General features: G+C 41.6%; 2 protein-coding genes across 2 annotated transcripts; one reads left to right on the top strand and one right to left on the bottom strand.

Annotated features, from left to right (window-relative positions):
* The first annotated feature begins 2187 nt into the window (after nucleotides 1-2187).
* On the top strand, nucleotides 2188-5114 carry LOC307261442 (myristoylated alanine-rich C-kinase substrate-like). Its single transcript, XM_080041990.1, has 2 exons — nucleotides 2188-2525; nucleotides 3555-5114. Exons 1-2 carry the CDS (start codon nucleotides 2430-2432, stop codon nucleotides 4128-4130), a joined length of 672 nt encoding a protein of 223 aa, XP_079898116.1. The 5' UTR covers nucleotides 2188-2429; the 3' UTR covers nucleotides 4131-5114.
* A 2886-nt stretch (nucleotides 5115-8000) lies between these two features.
* On the bottom strand, nucleotides 8001-12876 carry col10a1a (collagen, type X, alpha 1a). Its single transcript, XM_080043085.1, has 3 exons — nucleotides 12780-12876; nucleotides 12246-12390; nucleotides 8001-10413 (listed from the first exon to the last, which is right to left on the bottom strand). The coding sequence occupies exons 2-3, from the start codon at nucleotides 12373-12375 to the stop codon at nucleotides 8573-8575; spliced, it is 1971 nt and encodes a 656-aa protein (XP_079899211.1). The 5' UTR covers nucleotides 12376-12390; nucleotides 12780-12876; the 3' UTR covers nucleotides 8001-8572.
* Between the last annotated feature and the right edge of the window lie 6325 nt (nucleotides 12877-19201).

Here is a 19201-nt window from a genome sequence, read left to right on the forward strand (position 1 = left end):
AACGTGTAGGCCTATGAGTATAAAGTAGCCTATATTAAAATGTTTTTATTTGTACAACCAAAGATCCAAACCCAAAAGATATTAATTTATACAATCATGTAAAAGAGGGGGGGGGGGGGGAACTGCAAATCTTCACATTGAACACCCAGGGGAAAGAAAATGTTTTTGATTTTTACTAGACTGACATATAGACGATTAATTGATTATCAAAATTGTTGACAACAGCTCATTCAGCTTAAAAATTATGTGTATTGACCTGAATTTTAGGTGGTCTATCACCAGTTTTTAAAAGAATGTTTTTATTTTCCCCAGTTCATTAGACAGACTTGAGTGGACGGGCCTATTTTTGGTTTCAGATCAAGGTTCAAGGTATCTTTATAATCCCAGAGAGGGAATTTGATTCAGTCAACCGTTTTATCAAAGTAAACAAATATACAAAAAAAAAAGATAGTCACTTTCAAAATTTTCAAAATTAATTTCTTAAGTACACAATCACTAAATTATCAGTAGAATATCTTTAAAATGCTTCATGTTTTTTTGTGATCCTTCAAATATTTGTATTGGTTTTTTTTTTGTGTAAGAAACATTTGTTTTTGTCCCTACTTTAATGTAGAAAAATGTGTGCAGGTTGTTGAAGAACAATGCATTTACCTTTCATAGACAGTTTGGTTGAGGATCACAATTCACCACAGGTTACATTTGACATAATTTACTGTGAAACGCTTACTGAATTTTTATAGTCACATTTGAGATTTTCTGTCAATATGTGCATCTTTAGAAGTGGAGGCTGCAGTGTGCGATTGTAATATCCCATGTTTACACTGTCTCCACCTATAGGATGCTGACATGATAGGCTACACTACAGCATCCTCCTGACAGGTGAAGTCTGTCTGTCTGAATGTCTGGCGCTTGCATGCTGTTGTTGAAAACACTTCATGCCCTGGTGCCTTTGTCCCCTTCTTTACATATTCACCATAATAATCACAGCTTTGCATGTAATCAAATATCACAACAATGAGCTTGGCCTAGTTAGCCTGATGAAGGGAGGGACGCTGAAAGAAGTCACCCTAATCCTCAAACTGTTGTCTGCACTGTGCTTTTAGTCCTGAACTCCCTCTCACCATGAGTCTCCACAACTGAGAGTTACAGTATGATCGCTGATGGCTCCTCGACGTGCAGCCTTCCTTGGAGCCATTTTGCACCGGTAACCATGGAGATGTGGGTCATGCAGTGATGGCAGGGAGAGGAGACTTGTGGCTGGTGGTGGTGGTGATGCCATGAGCACTGCAGGCTGCTGGAGTGGAGGGGCCATAAACTCTCGTTATATCTGGGTCACCGGGATGCTCCAGCTGCAACAAGCAGACAAGACGCTATTATGCAAGAGGAGGGATGAGGGAAGTTGTGGGCACAGGGGCTTATAGTTACAGGGGACGTCTGTTTACTGAGCGAGACATATGTTAGGATGGGTGGGCGATGATATAACACAGCTGAGCAGGGCTTTCTCAGCTCAGCTGTACAAAACAGGACATCAATTTGAAAGTGATAAACAACCTCTTGACCCTATTTGTTGTAGCTTTCTGCATCAATACCTACATTTAACCCTTAATTAGATGTAAAAACATGAGGTTTGTTTTATAACCTGCAACATAGTAGGCTTAAATATTCAATGTTATTTAGTAGCTTATAGTATATGGTAGGCCTAAGATTACACAAAAGGACAATTCCTGCGCTCTAAGAAATTAAAGAGCATACAGAGAATTAATATGTAGCCTATAAAGAAAACGATATAGGCCAAAATCAACGTCATCATGTAAAAACAAATGATGGCCATGTTTGTAGTTTTAAAAAAAAAGAAATAGAGCCAACCTTTCAATATAGGCACTTGTTTATTTGAATATGGCATAATCACATTTTTCCTTTTGTGAAATCTCAGCCATCGTTTTAGTCAACATTAATATCCTTTTTTTGGTGGGGGGGACTCTTAAGTAGATTTAAAGACAAGTTGTTGGCCATGTTGTTGTGTATCTCCTATTGTCCGTGGCACCCCCACTTCATGACCTCCCCCCACTCGTTGGATTCCGGACTTGTGATTGGTGGAGACGGGCCGGCTTTGTCGTCATAGCCCCAGCACCCATTCATCAGCGGACTGGGGCGTTGTACTCCGCATCTCATTTACGGCGGGGCCAATTTCTCCATTTACAAACTCCGCTCGAGAAAAAATTGGAAGAATTCTAGTTGCTTTTTGCGTCTTTGCCACATTTTTCGCCAGTTCTCACGCGTCCCTTTGCGGTCACCTCGGCTTCGGGCTGGTTCCTCTGCTTCACTTGGAGAAGGGGGTGTCGGCGTTTGACCTGAATTTTTGGGGAGGAAGCTCGCGGTCTTTGTTCATTCATTTTGATCGGTTGGGGTTCCTTTGTTGCACCAAAAGCATGGGAGCGCAAATCTCCAAAACCGCCGGAAAAGAGGAAGCTGCGGTGGAAAAGCCGGTGGAAGGCGCAGCTGTTGCAGCCAAGACAAACGGACAGGTAACTTACAATTAAGTCATTCGAGTCTTGATTTGTCGAGCGGGGATTTTGTCTTGTTTTAGCAATGTGTTGCGTCAATGGCGTGCTCCATGTTCCCTGCAGCGCATCCCCACGCTCACCGGCATTCAGGGAAAGTGGCCACATGCATCCATTTTCACTGGAGAGTGCGTTGCTGAATTTATTTTGTATGTTGCAACGCATTCTTGTTACAATTAACAGTTTTTTTTAATAAAGGCCTTACATTTGTGATTTGTTTAAATTGTTATTTTTGAATATGAATGAGCTGCACAACTAATGTGATTAGTTCATTAGACAATAGTCCATATTTCCATTTTTGCTTTATTTCAGCGTTTCTCAGTCACTCTGAAGCTGTTGCTTCCAAAACATTCTGTCAGTTTTTTTTGCATTAATTTTGCTGAAATGTGTGCACCAGGGTCTGTTGCTGCTTTCACTGGTGGCATGGCCATTTTTACCAAACGATACCACGCCTTTGTTGCCAGGTTCAAGAAAGAAGCCACGTTTTTGCACACTCTCATCCCTCGATATCAACACATTGTGTAAAAAGATAAATAAGAAAGAAGTAAACTGAGTGGGAGGAGATGTGTATATACAATGAAAATAACGCATACGTTTACTACACGGGTCGTTTAAAGAGGTGAAAGGGGGAAAAATTCCTATATTGTATCCAGACGCCCCATTGAACGCCACCTGGAGGATTCAAACAACACTGCAGTCTAACCGACTAGCCTACTGCTGAAAGCCACATATCTGTCGTCACTCTCCTAGTAACAGATGTTGCTGCAGTTTTTGGGCTATTTTCCTATTGGTCGCTGCTTGTGGTTGAATGTGATTAAGTATCACAGCATGCCAGATTTTGCAGGGGGTTAGTGCTGCATGCACATGTTCGTTTCTAGGCCATGGGTTGGCCTCGGTCAGATTACAGGCAATTGTTGGAGTAGCTTCTTTTCACTGAAATGGCACACTGATGTTCAGGAATGACATATATTTTTTTTATGTTTCTTTTTCCAGGAGAACGGCCATGCCAAGACCAACGGGGATACCTCTCCGGCTGCAGAGGAGGCCAACAAGGCTGATGTTCAGGCCAACGGCAGCAGTCCTACTGAGGAGGCGCCAAAGGAAGAAGGCGAGAAAGTAGAGGGTGCAGAGGCCAACGGCGAAGCGGAGGCCGCCGCCACAAACGGAGAGGCTTCTGCCAAGCCCGAGGAAGGCACTCCGTCCACCAGCGAGGATGGCAAGCAGAAGAAAAAGCGTTTCTCCTTCAAGAAGCCCTCCTTCAAGCTCAGCGGCTTCACTTTCAAGAAGACCAAGAAGGATTCCGAGGAGGCGACAGAGGAGGGATCAGCAGAGGCAGCCGAAGGAGAGACTGCCGCGTCTGAGGAAGCTCCTGCTGAGGAGACCAAACCAGCTGAGGCCGCCACCGAGGAGGAGGGAGCCAAGGAGGCTGCTGCTGCAGAGGAGCCTAAAGCAGAGGTGAAGGCAGAAGAAACAGCAGCAGCAGGAGAGGAGAAAGCAGCTGAAGCTTCCCCTACTGAGCCAGAGACGGCAGCCAGTCCAGAGGCAGAGGCCCCCGCAGCCGCCGAGTAATCCTGCTGAACGAGACACCGGAATGAAGGAGGCGATGGCGCCTGTGTGAAGGAATGCGAGGACTTGTCTAAAACCAGGGATTTTTTTTTGTTCAGTTTCTTTAATTTTTTTTCTTGGTGTTTGTTTACTATTCTGCAACCATCTCATCCATAATGACTGCAACGTCCTTGGCAGTGACGGACAGGAGAGTGTACTAGAGAGTGTGCTGCTTCCTCACTGCTCATTGGTGCTTGCATTTGTGACGTGGGTGAGTGTGAAAGTGCGACTGTGAGTGTGAATGTTTTTTTTTTTTGTTTTTTTTTTTTTTCTACATGAAACCATGACTGTGTTGACACATTGCTGAATTTGACATTTTATCAAAGTATTTGGTGCTGGGCAATTGGATGTAGCAGCTAAAGCTGTGTCTGCAAGATTTGACACATTGTGATATTTAAAGGGAACAAAGTCCTAAACCAAGTCCTTAAATGTTGTCTTTGCAGTGCACAGTTGTTTACAACTCTTTAAAAACTCAACGTTCCTGTGGACACAACCATTCCTGAATAAACTAGATTTAGTTAACTGTCAAAATATTAGGTGCTCATCACTTCCCATATAGATTCCACCATTTCAAAACTCTGTAGTAATGCACGTTGTATAGACTTTGATATTACTGGTTTTATGACTGAGATGTACCTAAATGACTGACGTTTTTAACAGATTACCCATTGTAAATGAAGTTTTCTTGTTTTTCACCATTTGTAAGATTGAATAAAATTGGGAGATGTTTTAAGCAAATTTTGCAGTAAGCTGTGATGACTACAACACCACTTAAAGTCGAAACTAGGAAGCACAGATTCTGGGTCAGGTGTGCAGACTTTGAACAGCGTCTTTGTATATAGGGAGGCTTCACCTTTTTTCAATATAGAATGTAACATTGCCTACAATCTGGTTATAGGTGTTTATTTTCTGTGAGCACTGATAAAGAATAAAGGAATGAAGTGTGAATTGACAATCAAGCTCATTTATTCATAATTTTCAGCAGACTTCAAATGCTCTTAAGTAAATGTACAGCTCATGGAGGAATAAATGAAGTTTGATTCTTTGCTTTACAGCACCCTCATGTGGTGCCTTACAGGAATAGTCTCCATCTGTCCATTTGTAGAGAAGCATACAAAACAAATTTGTTTTTGCTTTATTGGGCAACTCCATGGCAAAATGGCACAACATCTGTAATTTTCGGGAATTTCAATCAGTTGTAGCAAAGTCAAATTCCTCATCAGGTTGTGTGGTAACTTAATTACATTACCAAGTAGATACAATACTGCACAGCCTCTGTAATGGAATGGTGCGACTGTTCTTTTGGTAAATACATTCAGAGAAATCGACAACCAATCGGTGGTTAAATTGGAGCTGAATGACGATAGTTAAATTATTTCACCTCAGAGGCCCCAGGCAGCACATCCAAAAATATGATAATCGCTTGTGTTTTTCTTTAACTAAACCAGCCTGGTTTGCAATGAAAGTTAGATATACTCACAGCCCTACAGTATTTTTAGGAAATTACTGGCTTGATCATTAACAGCCGCAACGTAATTATGGTACAAGATTCATTTTGGGGCTGTGTTTGATTCAATCACAGAGCTGCTGGATTTGCCCCATAAATTACAGTGTTTAAAACAAACATTTTTACAGTGTCTGAGTTTTCAGTAAGTACAGCGAGCAACTTCAGCACTGATTTAGGCTTAACTGATGCCTGTGCTTGCCCATCGACATGTTGGGAGTCGTTCGACAAAACCCCAAACCCCATAAAGGCAGCAGAAGGTTTTTAAAAGTAGAAGAGTTTGCCTCTCCGGGATGTTTTTAGCTACCAACAGCTGTACCCATGCTCATTTCAGAACATCCATTTCCTTTGCACCCAGTGCAAACCTATGTTCTGCTGCTTGGCTCACCGCAGGGCGGGTGTGTTTTACACATATGTATATTTCTGCTTCCTGGTCTGCATGTCCATCTTGGTCTGGTTGTTGAGCAATTTTCGCCCGTTTTGGCCTTCAGTGTGCTTCTCATGCAGCTCATTACCATGACGTATCCCATCATGCCACACAACACCCTCCATCTTCCTCAAAGTGTATTCTTTTGTTAGCTTCTTTCCAGACAGATGGATACACAAGAGCATGGATGGATGCAAATACATGGGGAGACGTGAGCCTGCTGCTTCAAGACAAAAATGTATCAAAGTGAAAAATATTGCTCTGAGGGTGACAGATAAATTTGGAGTGTGGCTTGTGGAGTCGACCGGAGCCAGGGCTCCCTCGTCTGTGTTCCTGTCTGTCCCACCTCATGCACTAACCGCAGGCCCTCTCTGAATGGCAGTCCCCTCGGATGGCAATCCCATGTGGTTATTTTCTCCGACCGGCTTCCTCTCTCTTCTGTCCCTCAGGCCCTTCACCTAACCACCATCTCACTTTCTCTTCGAGAGAAGATCAAAGGGCAGCTGCCCTGCAAGAGGACCATCCCTGTCCCCCACACCACAGGCTCACTATTTTCAGCTCGCCCACAGTCAGACTTGCATCTTTGAGTAGCTTTTGTGAACTTTGGCTGCAAAGCAGGCGACCAGAGGCCATAATGTGGGGAGAAATTCAAACTTTATGATCATCTCAATGTTTTCTACATTAACCCCAGGTACCAGTAACTAATTAGATTAACTCAAGTGTTCCTAAGTTAGTATTTCCTATTAATGATACTTTACACTTCTACTTTACTCTACATTTAAAAGGAAAAATTGTACTTTTTACTCCTTTTATTTTTTTCTGACGGATAATGCTACTGGTTACTTTGCAGATTACATAAGCTTATACTGTATACGAACCACAGATCACCTTAGAAAATACGATGCTTTGTTACCTTTCAAGCTATTGTCTGTGACATGGCACTATTAAGCTTGGCTACAAGCACCTGACACTACTTTTTGAAATGTCTCCAAAACAATGGAACCTTTTGAATATGAGTAGCCTATAACAGTATTCGACATTACATCGTGTCTTACATCAGTAACAGTAAGAGGGAATCTGTGTATACTTTGACTGTAGGAATTTTACTTATAATTAAATAATTATTGATGCTTTACATACTCTAATGAGGCGGTATACAAACATTTAATAAGTGTTTATTAATGTAACGTATTTGTCAGTATAATAACTTTTTTAATCTGTTATTGACTATTTTTATGTTCAGTAATGGTTTATATATCTGTTATCATGCTATGCTTCGTCCATGTGGTTGTAGCTAATATGCTGGCACCTATTATTAACACTTTCAGTGTCTCTTGTTACTTCAGATTAGTAGCAATGATGTTATATTTTGCAGAACTTCTAACAACTGAGTTTAGAAATTCAATAATTTCCTGGTGCCTCAGTGAATCTTTAATCCAGTGCTGTAAAGGAGAGCTCGTTGAAATGTTTTCATCTAAGTTTGTACCATATTGCAGACATTACTGGCAGCCAGGGTGAAAAGTCAGACACAAAATAAACTGGACTCATTTTCAGGCTCCCACATTGGAAACTACCTCCTTCTACCCCCTGCTGAACTGCTCTGTAACCCTATGACCCAGTAGGTGGCAGGTTATCTTTTAGTTGGATTTATCAGGTTTCATGTGCAATAACTACATTAAAAAGACAGTTAAATTGATTAAAGTGGATTTTGACCCTCTGTATTATTTCCTAGACACACACACCTGTCTACAGGAAAAAGAGTAGTATGATATTCATGATTAGTTGAGTCTCTTTAAAAAAGTGCATTCTGAGGAAAACATTTTTTTTAGACATCTTTTTATTTTGGTCATTATGCTTTACATGACATAATGCATGTTCAGGGATATAACAATGTTGCTGGTAGTTTGTGTTTGTATGACAGTATTCTGGTGACTTATTTCATTGTAACAGTCAATTTGACCATCACCAATTCACAATATTCAAGTCACATATGAGGATAACAGTTATAACACATTGCACAGAAAGTATTTGTGCACCTTTAATAAGATTATTGGTCACCCAAACGAAAAAAACAAACAGGTACGGAAACAAAAAACAAAACAAAAAAACAAACAGACAAACACTTAATTAAGAGTCACCAGTTGTAGACAGTTTAAAAGAAACAGAGTGGAAAATAAAAAGTAATGACACAACAGTTATAACACCTCAATTTCACATGCTGTCTCCATTACAAAAGCTGACTGGTAACTTTGTGGATTGCTTCCCCCATCCCTGATCACCTGTTTTCATAAATTAGTTTTCCTTCTTCTAAGCACCTATTTCTTGTAGTTTCAAGTCGGGATGCTACTATTCCTCAAAGAAGTGTGAACTGCCTGTCTGCTTGGTTGAGGAAACATTTAACAGGGAGTTTACTTTAGTTTGAGAAATAGATTGCAAATTTAGTTGGTTGGCTTTGGGAACTACTGTATCAACCTATCACGTTGAAGCAATGAGGAACCCAGAGAAAGAGCAGTGGACATTCTCAGCGGCAAAGACGCCATTGGCCTCCTCATCGGGGATCTGGAGGTAGACTGTGTCCTGCTCGTTGAGCAAAAGGACAGCACTACCGGACATCTGGTCCAGGAAGCCCTTGCTGTACTCATCGTAAGTGAACATAACAGGCTGGTCATTCTTGTATAGAGCCACCAGAGCATGAGCGCCATTAACGTGGACGCTGTAGGAGAAATAGTAGACGCCAGGAACCTGGCAAGTGAACATGCCGGACTCAGGGTCGTAGTGATTCTCAGCATTGTACACAATCTGGTCAAACTTAATGGGGCTGCCAGCAGCAGGGTAGGGGGTGGCCAGAGATGCAGTGAAAGCAGACATGGGGGACTTGACCATAACCTCACTCATTCCCATTCCCATTCCCTTCTCAAACACAACCTCACCAGGAGGACCAGGGGGACCGGCAGGGCCAGATGGACCCTCTGCTCCATCAGCTCCGGGCTCACCGGGCACACCGGGGGCACCTTGGGGTCCTGCGACACCCTTAGCAGCCAAACCAGCTGGGCCGGAAGGACCGGGGAGACCTGGGTGTCCCTTAAGACCGGGAGCACCAGCGGCACCTGAAGGCCCAGAAGGTCCTCTGGGACCTGGAGCCCCATCAGCACCAGAAGCACCTGTCTCACCTGCACGGCCGGGATGACCCTTGGGTCCGGCAGGGCCTGGAATACCTGGAGAACCTGGGGTACCTGGGGCACCACCATGACCTTTGTCACCTGTGGGTCCAGTGGCTCCTCTGGCTCCAGGAGGACCAGCTGCGCCTGGGTAACCCTGCTTGCCTTGGAAACCCTGTGCTCCCTGATCTCCCTTGTGTCCCTTCAATCCCTGACTTCCTGTTGCACCTGTGTCACCTTTGGTACCAACAGCACCGGTATCACCTGGGAAACCTACTGGGCCCTGTGGTCCAGTGGGACCAGTGGGGCCAGTTGCACCTGTGGCACCAGTATAACCTGTTGGGCCTTGCTCGCCCTTAGCACCTGGGGCACCTGTGCTACCTGTCAGTCCCCTCTCTCCCTTCTCTCCGTTTGCACCTGGCTTTCCATATCCGGGGACACCGGGGGCACCAGTGGCTCCTGCAGGTCCCTGGTGGCCTTTAGGACCGGATGGGCCGGGCATACCTGGGGCGCCATTCTCACCTGGTTTACCTGAAACACCTACACCTGGGGCACCAGTGTGTCCCTTGAGTCCCTTTGGTCCCATTGGACCGGAGGCACCGTCCCTACCTGGGGTACCTGACTTTCCTGGCTCACCTGGCATACCTGATTGCCCTGGCTTTCCTACTCCAGCCACACCTGGTTGTCCAGTTGGGCCCATGGGTCCTGTAGCTCCTGTCTCACCCTGAGCTCCGGGAGCTCCCACCCCTGTATCACCCTTAGCACCTGGCAGGCCAGGTACACCTGGGTGTCCCTTCAGACCAGACTCTCCACGAGGTCCCATCGCTCCAGGAAGACCTGAAGGTCCAGGCTTGCCAGTAGCAGAGAGTCCAGCAGGTCCGGGGCTTCCAGAAGATCCAGGTACTCCCCTAGGCCCCTGAAGGCCAGTGGCTCCTGTGTCTCCCTTCTCACCAGGTGCACCATCACTGCCAGGTTTACCAGGTCCACCGGGGGATCCAGGTTTGCCAGCGATGGAGCGGCCTGGAGCTCCAGGAGATCCAGCAGGTCCCTGGGGTCCGGGGAGACCTTCAGCACTCTCGCCTGGGGGGCCAGCAGGACCAGCAGGTCCCTCAGGGCCGGGCTCACCTGGGGCACCGGGCTCGCCTGGCACTGACACAACTGTATAGAGAGAAACAGAGTAGAGTGAGTAAAACTATTATTACTCTAGAAGTTATACTGTAAGCTGTTGGTATGATGATGTACTTATATTAACATACTTGTGTACATACAGGGTCTTTTATCTGTAGTACCGCTGATTAAATCCCATTCAAGTGACAAAAGGTACAGGAATATGAATGCACTGCTGAGCTTCTAGGTATGTGTCTGTGTGAGTATAAATAAGTCTTGGCAGTATCTTGTTGACTAGCAACATTCTTGTTCAATAGTCAAATGTGAGATAAATAAGTTTCATATGGATATTGCTCATTCATTTGTCTTGTGCATTTCATTTTGGAGGAAAATATGTTAAAAGCATTATAATGTAATTTAGTTAATGGTCTTAATTCACTAATGAATGCTCCCTGGAGGTGGGGAATGTTTTATTCCCAGCAACACATCTTGAAGTGTTTTCAGTTTGAAGACATTGGCCATATTCACTGGCTCAATTTTGTTTAATACTTCTTCAAATCGAAAAACTTGCAAATCCTTAAAAAAACTAAACTGTAGATTTAGTCCCTGCTGCCTTTTGGGGATATATCTTTATAATACACATCTATTTAATATTTAGGCATTACTTTATGTAAAAAATTTATAAATAAAAATTATTTCTAATTAGTTTTAATTAAAATATATAATTGCTATTTTTATACTGTAGAGGTCAAAAGACATCTTGTGACTGTTTGTTAAACAGTAGGTCTAAATGAAAAGGAAGGATTTTTTATTTGCTGCCTTTATGTGGTCACATGTGTTTGAGCGTTAAAAGGCGCTCTGGCTTACTGCACCCGAGTTTGGATATAGTCAAACAGATGTTTCCAATTCTGTGTGAAGCAGGCACACCCAAACAAACCACACTGCTGGGTGACTGAACTGTAATTGACAGCATCAAACTAAAAATATTTCACTAACAGCTACTTTCTCAAATAAAAATAGCATTTGTGTTGATATACACAAAAAGCTAAATTTCATATTTTGTGGGCCAAGACCACACCATAATTAAAACATTTAAAGAGTAATAAAAAAAGTTATTCAGCGTGACTGAATATACTAAAAATATGGATTTTATGGACTCTGCCTGGTTTTGCAGAGGGAATAGTGTGAGTGTCTGAAAGCAAATTAACAGGCAACATTTAAGACTTGAATGAGAAACATTATGCTTTTTGAAATGTTAGATATTGAAGTAATGTAGAAAACTGAAAACAAATGAAAAAAATAACACGAGTGATTCCTCAGGATTGCTGATCATAAAGTGAACATTATGCACCAGATAAGCAAATCGGAAAGTAAAAAAGTGAGCAAATGTGATTACACTAGTTGAATAAAAGAACAAATGAAGCAGAAAAACACTTCAGTTAGGTGTATTTATCGAATCCTATGACTGCTAGATAAAGATAACTGCAAAGCTCTGCACTGAGAGAATAAGGATTGTTATTCAAATCCTAGATCTAAATGGACTATGTAATTGGATCAGCATGCACACTATTGCAGCCAATCAGAGCATAAGGCAGTCCCAGTGCAAGGTGGAGTTCAGTTTTCAAAAGTAGCATCTGACTGTGACCGGCTTCTTCTCCTGCTGCTTATGCTGCTACTGTTTGACACAGCAGAGATGCTAATTTCGCTAGCTGAAGACTTAAAGGTAAGCTAAGGCCGTCATGAAATGTTGCTCAAGGAAAGATCATCTTTGGAGAAGAAAATCTGACTTCAGAGGGAATGTTTCTTTGGGGACAGAGTAGACAAAGAAAGGAGAAATGCACTATAGTCAAATACATATTGTGTAGAGAGCTGTGTTTTCTTACCATGGCTCTTCACAGAGTAGGGCTGGTACTGAGGGGCTGACTTCACCACTTTCTTCACCACATAGCGCTCACCGTGGGCCGAAGTCAAGGCCAAGGTGAGGAGGAGGAGGCTTGCTACTCGTAGATCCATCTTGTAAGGTCAGATCTGCAGGGGGAAAACGAGCAGGTCAGCACAACCACTCTCAAGGTTCAAAGTGTCCACATGCTTTGGTTTTCTTACTCATTTTGAGCTATTTTACAGAGCCTAAAACATCCTCAACTAAGTGTACAGACTGTACATCTTAACTCAATAGACAACAAATTGGATATGCTAAATCAAGGTAACTGGCTGTAAATCTAGGTGTTTGGTCCAGTCAGAGCATCCTGGATCATTCAGACTCACTGAATATCATCCAAGAAGCTCCAAGTCAATTAAAATCTCCTTTCCTTCTCCAGACTATCATAGGAACAACTCAAGGCCTAGACAAGCCAAGATGTTGACTACACTCCTCCAGGCATGGAGCTGTTTAGAAGAGGAAGAGAAAACCCACTTACCAGCATCCAATGGGAGTAAAATCAATCTCTTCCACACCAGTAAGCTCCTGGCGCTGCTGTATATCCTTAGGGTAGGAGCACAACTGAGGATATGCTGCTTTCCAGTACAATATTGTGAGTATTTATACCATATCTACCCCTCGCATCATTAAAAAAAAAGAAAAAGAAAACCCACCACGCAAGTACCTCCCTCCACAGAGCTAGGCTGTAATTAGACAGATCTGCCCAAAGCGGGCATGTCACATCAGGGTGCCTCCATGTCTTGAATATCCAGACACATGATTATCACTTATTTCAGTCTTCTTCTGAACGAGAAAATAATCATGTTCTAAGCAAAAAAAAAAAAAAAGAATACATAAACAAAGACCACAAACAAGCTCTGTGGGAGGAATACACTTAATCCAATAATAATCCAATAACATATTCAACCTTGTGTCCATTACATTCAACATTTTGCAACCAGATTTACATGTTTTATTCTGTTTTATATTTATAAATGGTTTAAAGACCCCGTGTTTGAATATGACGTCAGAAAATATTCCATCTACACATATAGACCATCTACACACACACGTGTATATATATCACAACAACTTCAGATTTCTAATGGCACCTGTGTTGCTTTACAAAGCTTGCATTGACGATGTACACAGCCAGACTCATCTGCAAATTTACTTTTTGTCTAGTCGGCTGGCGGAGGCTCACCTCTACCTTTCTTGACTGTCTGGGCACCTCCACGCTTGCCTTAAAAAGGTAAACAAGGGAAGTGATGGGGAAAGGTTGTGCAGAGTGCCATGGATGAAAAGTCCTAGATATTTGAGAAGCCTAAGACTTGAAATCAAAAAGATTAGATCTATTACTGTTGTGAAGACATAATTTAAGGGATTCGCATATTTAGTTTTTCACAAATTTAGCTTTGTTTATTTCTTGTGTATTATTTGGCCAGCTTGTTGTTGTAGCTAATAAATGACTAAGTGGTCTTGATTTCAGTCTCTATTTCAGGATGAACACTTTTTCTTAAGTTGTGTATTTTTTATACGTGTTTCAGCCTCAAAACAGCTAGTAAAACTATATAAGGAGCCACTGGAATAGACATTTGGGCTCGTTTCTGTGCAGCCTCATGAATGCAACCCAGTGTCTGATAGCCCCTCATATGCAGTGCTGATGTTTGGACACCGGAGGGCAGGTTTTACTGTGGCACTGCACCTCTTGGTTGAGGGAGATGCTGCTGCTGCAAAGAAGGGGCCATGCCTCTGTGGTCACCAGTTATTTTTGGGTCCCTTCTTTGCATATACATCATCAGGGGGTCCAGGCCCATTCCTACAATTAGAGTTAGTTTCTGTCATGATGTTGTATTTCCTCAATCACCGCTAGCCTCCATTATTATCTTCCTTCACCCTCACTCTCACCCTCCACCTTGCCTTGCTTACTTTGAGCTCCTCCGACTGTAATTTCTCAATTTTAGTGCAGCCACATAGGAAATGCATACACCCAAATAATCACATGTTCTCAAATGCACAACTAGCCATAAACAATGTGTAGGATACTCCATATCCCTCCCATCCCAAAATCTTCCAGGACAAATTACCATTATGCTCCCTGTGTTCTGATAATGTATATACATATTGCTGACAACATGAGTATATTTGCAGAAAAGATGATGACGAAGCCCTCTGCCTGATTGAGGGCTTCACTAAGTTTCTATATGAGGCGGGGTTTTTTTTTTTTTACAACACGTGACTGTGACAGGCGTCTTTCACAAGGGGTATAATTAAAGATTGTACAACTTGGAGCTTGTTTGAACCCCCCGTTTTTTCTAAATTAGACCAAATTATCTGCAATTTTCTAAAATGCTACCTTCCGTGGCTTATAGCACTTAATCATGTTTGGCAAGCATTGTTTAACTTTCCTCTTCCTGTCAAATAAAATCTAATCTAATTTGTGACCTGCATTTCCAAATGTTTGAAATTCTGTCTTTTACTAATAAGATAGGAGCGACAGTTCACAGCACAGGTGCAGACTGGCTACCTTAGGCTGTGTGATCATAGACAAATGTCACATTATATACATGTGGCACGTGCACCTTAAGAAAGAGGAGGATCATTTTGGTGCCAGCATCATAAATGTAAGTCATATTTCTCATTTTGATTGCACATGTGGTGTCTTGCTTGATCAACAGAGCAAAATCGTTTTTCCCCGATAACTCACAAGTATGCAAAGGTTTTGATTTAATTGCTGTTGTCCTGGAACACTATGGTGTTTCCTGTGTTGCCAGTTTTGATATTCTGTGTTAAAATCTATTACACTGCTTTAAAATCTCTTTATGCTTGTGCCCAGCGTTTCCAGATTTAGTCTGTTTTAGATGAAATGACAGAGCAAGAGAGGCTGGAGTTAGGATTTCATATGTTTATATGTTCAGATAATCTCAGTTTATTCAAGTTTTTCTGAAGCTACCAATGAAAAAGAGATCCTCGGTTTCTAGTCCAATGTTGTGGGTAAAATGAGCCATCTCCTTATTCATAAACAAGCAAAAACAACCTTCAACAGCATGAGAGCCTGCAAAGTGGCAGGAACATTCATGCTGAACTTTGCAACCAGAGTGTACTTTGGCTTGAGGACAATTTAAATTAAAAGTGTAATTTAGATGTTGTTTATAACCTCGCAGCATATTTTTTTTATTTTCTAAACACGGCACTGCACTCGTTTGCACCGGACTCTGTGTCCTTGTGCTTAAAGTGTAAGAATTGAGGGCTCTGAAAGTGCATGGCAGAGCACTCTCTGCTCAGGCCATTATAGAACAGCAGCAGATTGATGTGGTCGGCAGGAGTCATTGTAATAACCATTAGGAATTATGTGAACAGCCTTCAAAATAAAGACGGTGGTGACGTCGCTTTGCTCTTATAATGTCAAGGGACCCTCACTGTTAAATACACACATGCTTTTAATTTCAAGTCACTTGATATAACATTAAATAAGCTTGACACACCCAGTCACTGAGAAGTTCATGAAAGCTGCACAATGTCTTACTTTGAGTTCAGATTTTGTTCTTTTGAGTTTGTTGTGAAAGTAAATAAGTACATTTACACATTTACTTTACTAAAGTGTTTTTTAAATGCTACTTTAAACCTCTAACACACTACATTCGAGATGGAAATATTGTACTTTTCACTTACTCAGTTACCAGCTAATCTTTAGATTCCAATTATTGATACAAAATATGATTAACTTACAAAAAATGTTTTATTATCAAAGATAAAGCTTCCCAACAGTACATCAATTAGTTACCAGCTGCAACATTAAAGTGACTCTGATCACACTGAGCATCAATAATAATTGCCCAAGAATAGAACATACTGTATATATTATTCTGAAATGGCTCATTCTGTATAATGAGTACTTCTACTGTTGGTACTTTATGTATTTTTTATATACAGTATATCATGATACTATTGCACTTTTAAATTGTTCAATGCAGAAGTTTTATTTAGAGTATTTCTACACTGGGGTATTGCTACTTTTATATAGATACAATATTCAAGTACTCCTTCCACCACTGGGACCTGTTGAGAAGAAAGTCTCTGCAGACAAAAATAATTGCAAGCAAGGGAATCTGTGACTGGGCACATTTTCTTTGTCTGACCCTTCTGTAGAGGACATAAGCTGGCACTCTGAGGTCCTGCTTGTTGTTCAGGCCAACAGCTGGTAGATTTGACTGGATTCCCTATGAGAGTGCTGCTGGACAGTGTTTCTGGCAATGTTAGCAATGTTTGTGCTCGTACTCTACAATGATAACAGTGTTCGGTTGAAAGGTTTTTGCATTTTGTCTGTTTTTGGTTCGCTCTGCTGGCCAGGATTTGATGTTTCTGGTTTCTTCGCCATGCCGACCGATGCACAACCCACACCCAAGAGGAGAACATAATTGGCAGTTGATGTAAGGGGACCCGACCGAGCATGTGAGTAAAGCAATGGCTAAAGATACACCATCACGGCAGGGATACAAATTTAATGTTTCAATAAACTCCACGGACCACTAAGAGCTACTTTAAACTCTATGAATGGCAGACATGACGGGGGCCCATGTGAGTGATTGGTGGGGAAATTATAGGGTCCTGAAAACAAACATGGACCCAAAGAGTAACCGGAAGCGTAAAAGTAACTGGAAAATGGTGGTGGTAGCCAGAGAGACGAGGGCTTATTTCTAGGAGGAAACCCCAGCATTGCAGATAAATGGGGGAATAGAAGAGAGAGAGAGATGGTTGGTGTGAACCATGTGATAGCACGCAAAGTAGGGAGTTGCCATTAAGGGTTTAACAATGCATCGATATACGGTAGAACGATATATGGATTTGTTGGCGACTAGATCGAACCCTTTCGACACAACACCTTAACGCAGTCTTTAATATACGCTTTTATGACACCATTTCCACACAATTTTTGTTGTTGTTTTCAATTTAAATATCTGGAAAGCTTCAAAAATACAACGGTAAAATCATATATTAGTTGTTTTTGTGAGTTGATATAAATGTAAGAGGTTGTGTTAAATGATATCATCTCATATCTTTTTTTCAAACACATGCAGTTTGCTATGTGATTACGTTGATAAGGTGGTTGAATTTTTGCTTCATGATGTAGCTGCTGTCATACACACTTCAGAAAGTTGGAACTTGCTTTTTGCCAGTCAACCGAGTGCTGCTTAATCTCCACCGTGAGATTGGATTGTTTCTGTTTCCATAGTTCAATTTGCTGTAAGTTTATTTCTGGAAAAGGTCTGACTCAGCTACCGGTTTGTGGAATTCAGAGTTTCAGAGTTGCATGGCTGCCAGAAACTAATTTAAGTTGAAGTGCTCTGCCAGACAGTTTATTGGGTGCTGCAAAACACACCACACAATGTGCTGAAAAGGTGAAAAGGTCAGAAAAACACATGTATTCACTTTTTCATCTTTGTTTTGTACCTCGTCTCCAGCAAGGGTAAAATAATCTATGATTGTTATTCATTATATTAGAACATTACATTATTATCTGGGTCATGTTCCCTTGTTCAAAATCGCCTCAAAGTATAAAAACATAAAAATAAAAAAAACTGAGCAGAAGACAGACTGCCAGGCATATCTGCTTTTTGTGGGATAATTTCAAGATATCAAAGCTAAATAAAACCAACTGAATGAGATTTTTGGTGCTTAAGTGTAGGTGGCGGAGTCCTGTATTTAAGGATAATGACAAATCCGCAACACCAGGCCTTGTGAAAATGTCAGGTTTCAATGTCTGTAGCAGGCAGTGTCAGCCGTTTCAGAACAAATGCAAGAAAAAGAGGAAAAGAAAGAGTCAATGTGTGTGAAGAAGTCTTTGTGAAAGACAGGAAGGTGAAGACACACATCTCTCCATAGACCGAGTTAACTGCATCACAGCAGAAGTGGATTTATATTTGACTTTTCAAGGTCATAATCATATTTGACTTATACTGCAGTTGGAATGTGTGTTTGTGTGTGTGTGGGGTGGGGAACGGCACCTTCTGTGTCTGAAATGCAAAGTGACAACCAAGAAACAATGTTTATACAACACAATGTCGCCTTGCTCTCTGGAGGAGATAGATAGCTCTGCACCATATAATGAGTTGTGGAGAGACAAGACAAGTGTTGTGTCTGTTCGCTATATTTGGTCCACAGACATGTCTGTCTCTCAAATAAGTGCAGGAGGAAAAATGTTAGTTATTGGCCACACCGTTCACGTATATTTGCACACGATGATGTTTGTTTAATAAGACGTAACCACAGGATGTTAGCTAGAGTTTAATGTACAGTGTGTCCGTAACAATGCCGGGGTCGAGTCTTGGTTTGTAGGGTTGGTTTCTCTGGCTGATGGACACTGTGTGGGCTGATGGTCTGACCAGAGCCAGAAACAGTGGCCCTTATTGAGACTGAATGAGAATCATTCCCCATTATATAATATACACAAACCATATCATCCTGTCTACACTCTCTACTATAAACATAGTCATACTGCGTGAAGCTACAACATTCAAATGCTGTTTATACTGGAATATTTGCGCAGTAATCACTAGTATACATAGAAATAAACTGACAGGGTCCGTTCTTCATAATGAGAACTTTTGATACTTTCCGTACATTTCCCGGATAATACTTACATATTTTTGTTTATATAAAAATGTAATGGCAGACTTTTACTTGCAAAATAAATTTTTTTTAAATGTGGTTTTACTAATGTAAGCTTGAAACATCAATCAAACCACTGAAAAAGTCAGAAGCATTATCTCTTCAGTTATATAGAAATAGAAACTATGCAGTTGCAGTTATCAATTGAATTCAGATGTGGTCGAGAATGTAACACATTTCATGTGTTTTCCAAAGTATGCAATTGGCCCGCTATGTGAAGAAATGAAGAAAAACAAACATTCCCCACAATCA

The sequence above is a fragment of the Ammodytes marinus genome (assembly GCF_949987685.1).
Source record: "Ammodytes marinus genome assembly, chromosome: 15".
Classification (NCBI taxonomy): domain Eukaryota; kingdom Metazoa; phylum Chordata; class Actinopteri; order Uranoscopiformes; family Ammodytidae; genus Ammodytes; species Ammodytes marinus.